Raw genomic sequence first — 14146 nt, forward strand, 5'->3', positions numbered from 1 at the left:
GAATTCCTCATGTGTATAGGACTTAAGCACCTAGGTGGACTCATTGTACTGAGGCCTCGGACCTAACCTACCCTAACCTAACTTCAGACCCAAAAACCATAAGTGTATATTGCTGGGTAAGTCACAAAATATGGCCACTAATGCTATTGACGGCCCTGGAGGACAGAAAATGACCCTGTATGACCCTGAGGAACACCCTGAAGGAGGTACGTACAGCATGCCTGGCCTCCCACTCCAACAAGCGGTACTCCTGGGACTCTGGGTTGTAGTAGTTACCGCCCCACACTATGCGTTGGTCACCCACCCGGTCCACCTTCAGCGACATGTAGAGCGAGATTATTCCTACGGAGAGAAGGTAAGAGTTAAGGGTAAGTCTTGGGTAAGATGCAAGGAAGATTGGGAGGGGGGGGGGTAGGGAAGGATGGGGGAAGAGGTATTTGGGTAACATATGGGTAAGATTAGGCAAGACTTAAAGACTTCAGCAAGACCTTAGGGGTAAATGAACAAGTAAGGTGTTAAGACAATGTTGGATAAGACCCCACCTCCCCCCCCCACACACACTCTTTTTCTCTAAGACCCACACACACACACACTCTCTCTCTCTCTCTCACATTAAGATACACACTCTCTCTCTCTCTTACTCTTGCAAGGGGTCCTAGGTCTTCGTCGAGCAGTTCCAGGCTTACAGTAACAGCTGGACACCTCCTCCTCAGTCCGACACACCTCCCCAAGTTGCTCCTGGCAGGTCGAGTCATCACCCACAATGCAAGTGTCGATCCTGAAGAAGATGAGACACATTTAGTCAACAGATTCAGTCGTGGGTGTTTGAATATTTTAACTCCAATATGATTAAAAATGTCAGAACTGTATGTTAATAATATTCACCCAGGAATAACTTCATTAAACATTGTAACAAGTTGATAAAGACATAGTAATTATCAGGGTTCAATTCATCTCATCTAATTAACAATAAAGCACCAATTAAGTCTTAAATGGTTCACCTATACACCTCAAAAGACCTTTCAGTCCCAGAGGTTCAAATGATGACCATAATCAAAGGCTTCAAGACCTACCTGATGGAGGGCTGAGTAGGCCTTCGATTGTAGGGCTTCCTGGTGGGTCTGGACGTTGGTGTTGTGGGCTGCTGTGGGTGTGGTGTGGGCTGCTGTGGGTGTGGTGTGGGCGGCGTGGGTGGGGGTATAGCGGGCTGAGGTGCCGAGGGTTGTGGATAGTACCCCCCTTGGTTGTTTGGGGGTCCGCTGCTGTCTAAGGGAATATCCACTTCTGGGATGACGACTCCGACCCCCGTCCCTACCATGGACTGTTGTGAAGGTGGCTGTGGGGGGTGATGGTGTTAGTTAGTCTCTCTCTCTCACTGTCTCTCTTTCTATCTCTCTCTCTCTCCCTGTTTTTATTACTGATGATAGCAGTTTAATCTCTCTCTCTCTCTCTCTCTTTGCACCTCTCTCTACAAATGTCTGCAGTTATTGATGATGATAAGTACTCTCTCTCTCTCTCTCTCTCTCTCTCTCTCTCTCTCACCTGCAGATACTCCTGGTCGTGGGTGGCGGTGGTGGGGAACAGATCGAAGTAAGTCTTGCGGCCATCAATAGACACAAACCCGTTATTCCCTTCTACAGGAGTCGTCACCAGGGGCCCTTGAGCAATGCCTGTGGAGGAGGTGGTACAGTGTTACAGTGGTACATTGAAACAGGGGGTAGAGAAATACATTGGTACAGTGTTATAAAGGTGGAGATAGAGTGGTACAGTGTTACAGAGGTACAAATACAGTGTTACAGAGGTAGAAATACATTGGTACAGAGGTAGAAATACATTGGTACAGAGGTAGAAATACATTGGTACAGTGTTACAGAGGTAGAGATACATTGGTACAGTGTTACAGAGGTAGAAATACATTGATACAGTGATATAAAGTCAATATAGAATGAAGTCAATAATAAACATGACAGATGCTTTGTGACTCTATTATACAGACAGACAGACATACAGACAGACATACCAATTGAGTGAGAGAGAGAGAGAGAAAGAGAGAGAGAAAGAGAGAGAGAAAGAGAGAGAGAGTAATAATAGAATAATATAACGAGAATAATTTATGAGAATAATTTATGAGAGAGACGGAGAGAAAGTGAATTGGTATTACACTGAGGAAGTTGATTATTTACCAGGTCGTCACTCCCTAAGTCTCTCTCTCCCGCTAATTCTCTACCAGCTTTACATAATATATAGTTACGATAAAAAACTACCTTAAATAACTTAATGTAATTGTATATTATCATGAAGTACCCCCTACCTTCACTGGAGATCTGTGACGTCACTAAGAGCAATTCGGTGACGTCATAGACAGCCAGCCAATGCGTGAAGGTATCAGTCAGCCGTAAATAATGACTAGGTTACCTTTACACTTTCTCCAGGTGATAGTTATCTGGCTCCCTTCCCTTCCCTTCCCATCTCTCTCTCTCTCTCATATCTGTCTATTTTTATCTATCTCTACCATTACCCCCCCCCCCTTCCCTCCGCAGTAGCCCGAACTTACTGTTCCATCGTACCCGGAAGGAACGTTCGCGTACAATCATCATGGCTACGATACTAACAGACCGTAAAATTACTCGCTTAACTTTATCCCCACTGTCGTTTACAATAATTTATCATAATTTTATCCCCATTATGTCTATTCAACGCCTAGGTCCTTGTCCGTAATGGTAATTGAGGCGGCTGGATGATAGAAAGTCGTCGGTCACGGAACCGAACACCGTGACTTGAATTCAGTGACCGCGGGCTCACAGCGTTCTCCGTGCCTTATTTTCTTCCTGTTGATTTTGACAATTCTATTTTGATATACATATTGAACTACAATCACCAAATTATTGAACATTTCGTAGGTTAGTGCTCTTATTAGAGTAGAAATAACAATACTTATCTACTTTCAAAAATATTTTAACTTGATTTTTGTAAACAAAGAGAAAACAACCACGCATCGCACTGGCTGAGGTGGAGCTGTTCCGCGCCATATGCTGCGGGTGGAAAGTAGAGCAGTGCTGCCTCTGCCGTTGCTGTTAATGTTGGTGGTCACACACACACACTCGCTGTTACAATTACAGGGCTCAGGAATGGCTCGCTTGCGGTCACACTGGACACTTGGCAACGCTGACCATGACACGGCCTGGCACAAATCATGAATATATATTTTTTTAAATATCCAATTCTGCGTTAAGAATTCCTCGTGGGTGAAGATGTACGACCTCATCTAACTGGTTCACTTGAGTGGCGCCAAAAGTGTACCGAGACCTTAATTACCTAGATACGTGGTGTGAATTGTATGGTGCTCGGAAAAATGTCACTGGACAGTCTCTCTCTACCACACACACACACACACACACCAAGTTTGAAGTACATCGGGTGTGGTGTCAGAAATAAACATAAGCGGAGAGAAGAGCAAAACAAATCGAAAAGAAACACAAACATAAACTACTGCGTTATACCCTGGAGATATCCGGGACAAATAATTACACACACAGACACTCTCTCTTTTGCAGTGACACAAACCTGTACACAAGCCTACAAACAAATACACATACATTTTTTTACACAATGCGACAAACACACAACACTGACGAATACATACATACATACATACATACATACATACATACATACATGTTAATCAAGACACTACAGGTACAGTACTTGCCACTAACACTCACTCACCTTGACTAAGATAAGGCTGGCCCGAGTTTGGAGGACGAGGTCTGAAAGGTGGTCCTCTGATGGGTGGACCGAACCCCTGGTGAGCTGAGACCGTGACGTCAAAGATGTCACCGGGTCCTCCCACGTCATAAGGTACCACTGTCCCTGTTATGATCTGTCCTGGACGGTATTGTGAGTCATCCAGTACGACGCCTGGACGGGGATGTGACAGGGAGGGTGGTGGAGGGCCAGTTGGACGGTAGGAGGGCGTGGGAAGGCGTGGGATGGATAGCAATGGCGTGGGAGTGGTGATGGAGGGTGTGGCGGATGATTGACTTAGTGTGGTGGATGAGGTACTGGTGGTGATAGTGGAGGTTGGTTGAGGTTCTTGGTCTAGAACTGAGGTTGAGGTCACGGTGGAGGTTGGGTCTAGCATGGAGGGAAGGAGGTATGTCTCTGAGGTGGTCTGAGACGGCGGGGTGGTTGTGGTGGTGGTTGTTGTTGTGGCGGCGGCCGTGTCCTGGGAGATAGGGACACTTGTAGTCGACACCTCTGGAACACTTGTGGTGCTGGGTATCACATCTGTGGCAACATTTGTCTCACTATTTGTCGTCGAGGTCTCCGGTTCGATGCTGGAGACGCTCGTGGATGTCTCAAGCACATCCGACAAAATCTGGGCGACGAGTTGTGTGGTAGATGTTATTGTGGCGAATGTGGTGATGTTGTCAATTTCTTCCGTGTCAACTTGTGGCGGTGGTGGTGGTATGAGAGAGGTGGGTGCCATGTGTAGTAGTGTGGGGGTCGTCTGGGAACTTTCAGTGGTGTGTGGACTCTCTCCTGCTGTTGGTCTGCTCGCTAGGGTCTTATCGCCGTAGTCTGGGAAGCCCGGGATGACAGGATTGACCGTGATCTCCGGCTGAGTGTCGTAAACCTCGTCAGAGTTGGGGAGGAGGTCGATGGGGAGAGGGATACCTGTGGCGTAGGGTCGCTGGAGGGGCGGCAAGGGACGGCTAGCCAGGGAGGGCGGCAGGGGAACCAAAAAGGGCGGCCGAGTGTTGGCTACAAACTGTGGTCGGCCAGGTAGAGGTCGAAGATTGGGTAAGTTGGCCGGGGAAGAGACTGGTCGCCGGATTGGTGGTCGAGTTTGGACTGGGGAATTGAGGATCCCATATGGTATATGAGTGAGTCTGGGAGGACCTCTGTTGTTGATGCGGGTGCTGGTCACGTCTAAGTTACCGAAGGTCGTGAGGCGAGTTTGGGGGACTTCTGCAGCTGTCACCTTCACGTTGCCTCCCAGCAGCTGCACGATCCCCTTGATTATGTCGTCGATGTCTGGCTGAGGGTCAGACTTGCGGTTGGTTTTCCTGAGGTTTGAGTGGTCGACGATGGTGGTGTAGGTGGTGAGGGAGGAGGGCGGGTAGTGACGTGAGAGGAAGCCGCGGTATTGTTCCGTCATCTCCACGTCGTTGAGCTGTGCGGGCGTCGCTCTCAGATCAGCGGACACCGTGCGAGGAAAACGACGGCTGGTGCCAAGATGCTGTAACGAGTCGTCATCAAAATAAATCGTCGCTGTACTGATTACCGTCTCCACTATCAGGTCGTAATCGCTGCCGTTCGAATCGTCGCTTTCCATCGTTGCCGAGTCATCATCATCGTTATCATCAGGAAGATTCTTCGTCGTCTTCCCGGCCTCGTCATCTAGGGCCGCTTCCGTCAGTGGGGGATCGGACACAGGGTCTTGGTGGTCATCCTCGGGTGTCAGGTCGGTCTCCAAGGTGACAGAGACTGGGGTGATGGTCTCCTCCTCCTCCAAATCTCCTGATGGGGTGGAAGACGAAGGATCCCTCGCTACCACAGCCTCGGGGATTTCAAGGTCCTGCTCCAAGGTGTCGTGACTGACCGCCGTCGTCGAGTCTGTGGCTTCTGTTTCACCCCCGTCTATGACAGCTGCCGTCCCCTCGTCACCTGTTACTGCAGCTGTCACGTCATCCCCGTCTGTGACACCTACCGTCAACAAACCACCTGTTACTGTAGTTGTCATGACACCCTCACCCGTGACACCACCTTGCGCTGTCACTTCCTCTTCATCCGTGACAGTATTTACACCAGTGACGGCACTGTCTTGTACTGTAGACAGTATTTCATCCTCGTCCGTAACACTGTCTACAGCCGTCAATACAGTAGACTCGGCGTCATCACCGGGCACTGTCGACGTGACTGTATACTCACCGTTCGTAGCACTGTCTAAATAAAACACATCTTGCACCGTGGCTACTGTCCCACTACTGTCCATGGCACTGTCCTCACCGGGTATCGTGTAACCACCGTCCGTGACACTGATCGTCGTTACACCCACATCATCTGTCACGTCTCCGTCCATTACACTGTCTAAAACACTAACACCGTCATCGTGTACTGTCGAAATCGCATCTCTCCCGTCCGTGACAGTATCTACACCGGGCTCACTCTGTACTGTCGTAAGTACCACGACACTGTCTAAAACACTCACATCATCACCGGGTGGCAGTGTAAGTACCACATCACCGTCAGTAGTAAGTAGGTCCTGAATTTCCAGGACAGTAGCACCATCCGGCTCTTCGACAATGTCACTAACGGGCAGTGTCGTGAGGCGGGTAGTGACAGTGCCAGGAGGGTCATCTGTACTTGGCACTTCCGTCTGGCTCTCCGATGCGTCCAATCCGTCCACCGTTGTTTCCGCCCATCCTACCACCTCCGTCTCCCCTCCTCTAAGGTCATCAGGGAGGGGAGTGGAGGCCGGAGTGGAGGCCGGAGTGGTGGCCGGAGTGTGTGGGAAGGCGGTGGTGAGGTCGATGTCTTCTGTGGGCAGGTCATCTGTTAAGGAGAGAAGATGTTCCCTTAGTTACAACAGGTATACAACAGGTGATCAACAGGTAATTAAGGGGTGATCAATAGGTAATTAAGGGGTGATCAATAGGTAAATAACGGCCGATCAACAGGTAAATAACGGCCGATCAACAGGTAAATAACGGGTGATTAATACGTAATTAACGGGTGATCAACAGGTAAATAACGGGTGATAAATAGGTAATTAACAGGTGATCAACAAGTAAACAAAGGGTGATCAACAGGTAATTAACGGGTGATTAATAAGTAATTAACAGGTAGGTAACAGATGATTAAGACAAGGTGATCTGTGACCTCTAAATTATTAGGGGTGTTCAAGAGACGAGTATTGACCAAGTTCAAAAATAATCCTCTCTCTCTCTCTCTCTCCCTCTCATCTCCCCCTTCTCTCTCTCTCTCTCTCTGCCTTCCTACCCACCTCCCTCGTTCCCCCAGAGGTCAACACCCCCCCCCCGTGACCCCTGTTGACCCCTGTGTGAACCTGAGAGTCGCATCATCTCCAACCAGTGGTATTAATCCTTAAGTCCCGCTAACTCAGCCTACTGTATCCTGAGAAAGAGAGAGAGAGAGAGAGAGAGAGAGAGAAAACAAAACACTTCCAGGTCTCACGATAAGGTTATGTTGTCTCATTATTTAGCTCTAAAATATAATGGAGGTAATTAACACACACACACAAAGTATAATTCGTTCTTGTGTGTACGTATATGTAAGTCTGTATGTAAGTAAGTCTGTGTGTAAATCTGTATGTATGTATCGTCTTTGCAACATTAACACAAGAACAAAGACAACATTGCATGCAATGTTGACAGAAGCTTGCAGGAGACACCCACATTGCAATCTCCATTACCCTTTGACCTCTGTCTGTCTGTCTCTCCTCAGGTCAAGTTCGTGACCTTTTCACATCCGCCGCCCACGGGATGTTGGGAACTTGTTGGGGGGGAGAGGGGGGAGGGGTGAGGGAGAGGGGGAAGAGGGGGAGGGGAGGGAGAGGGAGGGGAGGGCAGAGGTTGCCTCTCATGGGGGTGAGGTTATTGTCTCTGTCTGTCTGTCTTGGTGTCTGTCTGTCTGTCTGTCTTGGTGTGTGTGTGTGCTGCTGCCCTGTATATCTTCTACATCACCATGGAAACGAAAAAGATAAGCAAAAAAAACTCAAAATCCGGATTCAACTCACGAACGAAAACACAACAATCAAATCAAAATCTTCACAAATTCCACAAAAATCAAACGAGTGTTTTTTTTTTACCCTTTGTCATCTAGATATATAAAAAATAGCTCTCATAACATATTAAAAAAAGACCTAAGCTGTTTTGGAGATACTGATGATATATAAAAAAAGGAACTGGATTGTGTTTTGTTTTTATTTACGTCTGTTGGATGTCGAAGCTGGTGGCGTGAGTTGGATGATACCTTGAGGGGGGAGGGTAATGGGTGCCCTTGAGTGTGTGTGTGTCTTCTCTCTCTGTCTGTCTGCATAAAAACCTACAAAACCAAAATACCAATAAATCCTAAACACTACCCAGACGGACATACAAAACCAGACAGACAGACAGACACAGACACACCCAGACAGACAGAAACAGACACACAAACGTCTCCCACCACATCCTAACAGCCCCGGGGGGAGAGGATAGGTGCTGGACAATACAAGTACAATTGGCCGAACAACCTTGGCCACGTACACACCCTGGGGGAAGGTATGTGTACAAACGCGTGTCCTTGGAGGCTGAAGCTTCCAAACACACTCGTTATATCCACACCCCCCCCCCTGTGTTGTCCTTGAGTCGTGACCAACCCCACCTTTTCTTCCCCCTTCCTCCAACCCCCTTTCTGTCCTGCCTCCAACACTCCCTTTTGTTCTCCCTCCCTCCAATACCCCTTTTCGTCACCTGCCTCAAATACCCACTTTTGTCCCCCTCCCACCAACACCCCCTTTTGAACACGATGCGCCTAATAATAATAATAATGGTTGTTCCTTGTGTAACGAGGATGGTCGGCCCAAGGGCCTCCTAGGCGTGAATTTGTTTGAGGTGTAGATGCTGTCATCAACACAACCAACACACCCTGAGTTCAGTGCCGGATTTAGACCTGTGGAGGCCCATGGGCAGCCTCTTTGTGGAGGCCCCCCTCATTATAACTACCCAAGAGGGTGGGGTGGCGAGTGAAGTGAGCCTAAACATCTGGGAGTTCTGGGGGGCGCTGTAAGCCCCCCCCCCCCCGGGAAAATTTTTAAATTTGAACACTTCTTTGGAGAATTTTGAAGCCATATGCAGTTATATTGAGGAAATTAGAACATTGAGAAATTTTTAATTAACTGTATATTCATTGATAAGTGTACAAATTTCCAACACACACACACACAAAAGTGAGACATGACTGGAGTCATTCATGTGGTTTCAAGTCGACCAGCCCTGATATGTGGAGGCCCCTGGGCAGCTGCCCGCTTTGCCCACTCCTGAATCCGGCCTTGCCTGAGTTAACGAGCTGCATGACCCAGTGTCAAGGAATAGGCCGAGAAGACTGGGCAACTCGCCAACTACACTGGCTAACCATTACCCTGGAACACGATCCGCAAATCGATTAACATCCGGGTTCCCAATTACTGCTGGGTAGAGAGGCAAATGGCGTAAAGAAACTTGCCCATAGTTTTACCCTGCTCGGGGATCGAACACGGGTCCGCTTGCTTGCGAGGCGAGCATGCTAACCACTATACACACACACACATTGTATTTGATAGTGAATCCTGTATCATGCCAGCTGGTAGATTTGGCACCGTCGCAGGGGAACTTCGCGCACAACTTGTCAACCAAGACGCATTTGTCCAGAGCAATGCTCCCGAACGTGACCACCTCACCACCGCTCTCCCTCTATACACAGTTCCTGGGCTAAATTCAACCTCATATATCCCTTAAATACACCAATAGTCATACATATCCTGCTATAGTAGATTGTAAAGCGACATAGAGATAAATAAGATAGTTTTATATGGGCGTCGGTGGTGAAGGGGCCGCGTTCATTATCGCCCACAATTAGACTTTCACTCCACTCTGAATCATATTTCACAAGCATCCGTTCATTACATATACAAGTATTCTTAATAATTAAAACGGGTATAATTATTATTCCAGGCTGTAATTGTTTCTAAAGACAATGTTTAAGAGATAAGGAACGTTTTAATAAAGAAATTCTAAATCATTATTAATTTTTGTTTTATTTTATATTTATGAATGAAACCCAGAAGAGGAAAATGGCGAAATTTTAAATACGGGAAATATTATAATTATCTTCATAAAATGTCTGATTTATGCGGTCTAAAAAATTTATTCCAAAATTCGCAAGAATATATTGATTTATATACCTAAATAAACCCAGTAAGTCATATATGTGGATAAATTTACTTACCGATTTATTCCTACCCAAAAATACTCATAATTCTCAAGTTAAAACCAAATACATTAGTGATGCGCACCCAGCACATCATTTCCGTTTACCGAGGTTGTTGATCTGACCGCTAGAGCAACACCTGAGAGCTTCTTTCCCGCGCTTTTGTGTTGCTACTTTTCGCGCGCTTTTATGTTGGTTCTTTATTTTTTATTATTTCACGCGCTTTTGTATCTTAACTCCTACGCTTTTATTTAATATTTTAACTTCCGCGTAATTTATATTCATATTTCCTTGACTTTTGTTTCCCTTAATCGGATTATTTAAGTTGACAAAAAAATGGCAGTCATAAATGGCGCGGGAACGACAAAATAGCGTCCGAAATCCACTGAGACTATACTGTAAATATACTCTTGAAGATTACAGTAAAGATGGCGTCAAAAATCCACTGAGACTGTACCGTGAGGCGAGTGTTTGGTATTCTAATATTGTTTACACACCTGCTATTGTTTACACACCTGCTGTTACTCATGACTGATTATTGATATAACTGGTGTGTTGTGGAGGGGTGGGGAGGTGGGGGGGAGGGGGGCAGTGGGAGAAGGAGGCCAGGAGGGAAGGAGGCAGGTGAGGCCGAGGAGGAAGGAGGGCAGGGTGGGAGGTTGGGAGGAGGAAGGAGGAGACAAAAAATGGATGAGATGAGAAAGAAAAGTGGAAAGGAGAAAGGAAGAGAGAAACAAGGAACTGGAGAGACATGAAGAAACGAGAAACAGCAAGATGAGATGGAAGGATGAATGAAGGGAGAAGGAAATAACGAAGGTAGAGGAAGGGAGAATGAAGAGGACAGGGAGAAATCTTCACACGGATATAAACAAATGAAAAAAAGGAAGTGAGATACGGAAATAATGAAGGGGGAGAAGGAGAGATAGAAGATGGGGGGAGGGAGACTAAAGAGGGAGGGAAGAAGAGGGAGACAAGAGAAAGGAGGAGGAGATATGACAGGTACGGCATCCCTACAAATAAACAAACCTTGAGGTGTGTTGGGGTTGGCGCCGCCGTCTGACCTAAATTCCCGCCAAACACCCCCAGTCACCTGCCGCCTCTCCCGACACCTCCATTCATGACTTCACACCACCACAATCTACCACAATCCACTAGCTATCTACCTTCTATAATTAACCACATGCTAGTATAATATTCTAAACAATATAATTATGAACTTAGAGATATTTAATTTATGATAAATACATGAAATAAAAGAAAATTTATATAAAGCCAAAGCCAAGGTCAGAATGAATCGATCGGGACGCTGTCAGAGAAAACAGGACCTAAGAGGGCGGACTCTTCTTAAAACGCGGGAAATGCCCATTGGTTTATGATTCATCTTCTAACACGGAAATGCTCCCATGAATGTTACTTTCACTAGACACACAGACACCACGACACTATAAGACCTATGGACAACCTATCTATCTATTTATATAACTACACCGCGTTACACATCATTATCTTAAAACAATTAAACAGAATATGGAAATTAACTCCCACTTATTTCACTAGTAGATTAGCCACCCCAAATTATTTCACCTGTAGAATAGTCACCCCAGCTTATTTCACCTGTGGATTAGCCACCCCAGCTTATTTCACCTGAAAATTAGTCACCCCAGCTTATTTCACATGTAGACTAGCCACCCCAGCTTATTTCACCAATAAATTAACCAACCCAGCTTATTTCCCCTGTAGATTAGCCACCCCAGCTTACTTCACCAATAGATTAACCACCCTATAGGCGAACCTAACCTTAACCTAACACACATAAATCACCTGAACTTTAACCACCCAAGCTTCCTGCACAAGACTAACCATCCTAAGAAGTAACCAAACGCTAATTTAACCTCATCTTACGTTAACTAACAATAAATAAACTGTTTCCTTTTATTAAGTTTCTTCAAAATAATGAGTTACTTGAAATATCTCTCGAGGGTCTTATTAAAATTATTGACCCTTTGGGGCCTGATGGGTTAAATTATCGTCCTCAAAGGGTTAAATTACCGTTCTCACAAGGTTAAATTATCGTCTTCAAAGGGTTAAATTACCGTCCTCAAAGAGTTAAATTAACGTCCTCATAAGGTTAAATTAGTCCTCAAAGGGTTAAATTATCGTTCTCATAAGGTGAAATTATCGTCCTCAAAGGGTTAAATTACCGTCCTCATAGGGTTAAATTATCGTCCTCAAAGGGTTAAATTACCGTCCTCAAAGGGTTAAATTACCGTCCTCATAGGGTTAAATTATCGTCCTCAAAGGGTTAAATTACCGTCCTCAAAGGGTTAAATTACCGTCCTCATAGGGTTAAATTATCGTCCTCAAAGGGTTAAATTAACGTCCTCAAAGGGTTAAATTACCGTCCTCATAGGGTTAAATTATCGTCCTCAAAGGGTTAAATTATCGTCCTCAAAGGGTTAAATTATCGTCCTCAAAGGGTTAAATGGGATGAAAGACTTAACCCCCAGATTAATTTTTCGAGATGACACACTTTAAACCCAAGAGAACACAACATATGGGTATATTTCTTCACACAGGGGATGGTAGGCCTATGGAACAGCCTATCAGTACAAACTAGGCTTAAAAATGCCCCTTAATAAGACTATACAAAATACTGGAGGGCTCCTACATAGGCCTCTTGAACTTAGTACTTTAACTACAAAATATTCATCATTGAACACTATTATTATCATCATCATCTACGACAAATAATCACTCATGTATGGGGGGGTGTGTGACTACAGTGACGTCACGGTTGCGTCACGGTGTGGTTCCCAGGCGGATGTTATAAGAGCCTCACTTTCACTCTCAGAGGTCAGGACATACCCGACCATTGGTGAAAGGAGGACGTGCTCTCATCCTCTCACCTTGCTTAATGTTCTCAGGACGGAAGTTAAACATACCTACTAGTGAGTGGAGGAAGTCTCTCTCTCTCTCTCTCTCTCTCTCTCTCTCTCTCTCTCTCTCTCTATACAGTTTTCCATTACGTCATAAATATTTTCACGTGACATCACATATCAGCTGATTAAAATAAACAAATATTTCTAAGTACAAAAATCACTATAAGTACAGCGTCGGCTCATCTATACTCTCCACTTACAAACTTAAGTACAACAATCTACTTACAACTATCCACAAGATACTTATAACGATTCACATTGAACTAGTAACTATAAAGTACTTATAACCCTATGTAGCTACAGCCTCGCTAACACAGACTGCAACATGTACTTAAATCCATTCATTAAGTACTTACAATCACTTATAAAGTAACTTACCATCACCCACAGGTATAATGAATGAACTATAAATTAACGCCCCAACAGATAAGGTCAAATGGCACTTTAGATAATTAATAAAATGTTAAACTAAATTAAAAACGACGGAAAATAAAATCGTAAATAAAAACGACCCCAAAATATCCAAAACCATAAAGAAAAACGACCCCAAAATATCCAAAATCATAAATAAAAACGACCCCAAAATATCCAAAATCATAAAGAAAAACGACCCCAAAATATCCAAAATCATAAAGAAAAACGACACCAAAATATCCAAAATCATAAAGAAAAACGACCCCAAAATATCCAAAATCATAAAGAAAAACGACCCCCAACAATCCAAGGATAAATTAAAAACGACGGAAAATAAAATCGTAAGGAAAAAACGACCCCCAAAAGCTCACACGAATATAAACCCGTATAAAGAACGTGTGTAGCACTGTAACACAACTGGTCTGTGGACTGTAAACAACTCGGGAGGTGAACGAACCGGGTAGTGTGACGTGACTGAAAATGGCGTTGATAAAACAGATCCCTACCTGCCCACCCTCCCTCCCTACCTACCTGCCTGCCCACCTAACACCCTCCCTACACGTTGATTGCCACCTAACACGTTGACTGCCACCCACCCACCCACCACCTAACCTTCGACCTACCTTACCTTTAACGTTGACTGCCACCCACCCACCTACCTAACACGTTGACTGCCCACCCACCACCTAACCTTCGACCTACCTTACCTTTAACGTTGACTGCCACCCACCTGCCTAACACACAGATTCCTAACCTAACCCAACATAAACTAACATAAACCAATATAACCTAACTTAATTTAACATAACCTAACCCCCCAG

The 14146-nt window shown here is 45.3% G+C and overlaps 1 protein-coding gene across 3 annotated transcripts in view; it reads right to left on the reverse strand.

Annotated features, from left to right (window-relative positions):
• Positions 1–14146, reverse strand: part of LOC121879718 — a 32113-nt gene that overhangs the window by 12536 nt on the left and 5431 nt on the right. For all 3 annotated transcript variants that reach the window (XM_042386486.1, XM_042386485.1, XM_042386484.1), the window contains exons 2-6: positions 3727–6558; positions 1543–1670; positions 1074–1336; positions 642–778; positions 215–342 (exon numbers count right to left, since the gene is read on the reverse strand). In XM_042386486.1, the coding sequence (XP_042242420.1) occupies positions 215–342; positions 642–778; positions 1074–1336; positions 1543–1670; positions 3727–6558 (3488 nt within the window). The remainder of the gene's footprint in view (positions 1–214; positions 343–641; positions 779–1073; positions 1337–1542; positions 1671–3726; positions 6559–14146) is intronic.

Source organism: Homarus americanus, unplaced genomic scaffold (genome assembly GCF_018991925.1).
Source record: "Homarus americanus isolate GMGI-L3 unplaced genomic scaffold, GMGI_Hamer_2.0 scaffold42643, whole genome shotgun sequence".
NCBI classification, from domain to species: domain Eukaryota; kingdom Metazoa; phylum Arthropoda; class Malacostraca; order Decapoda; family Nephropidae; genus Homarus; species Homarus americanus.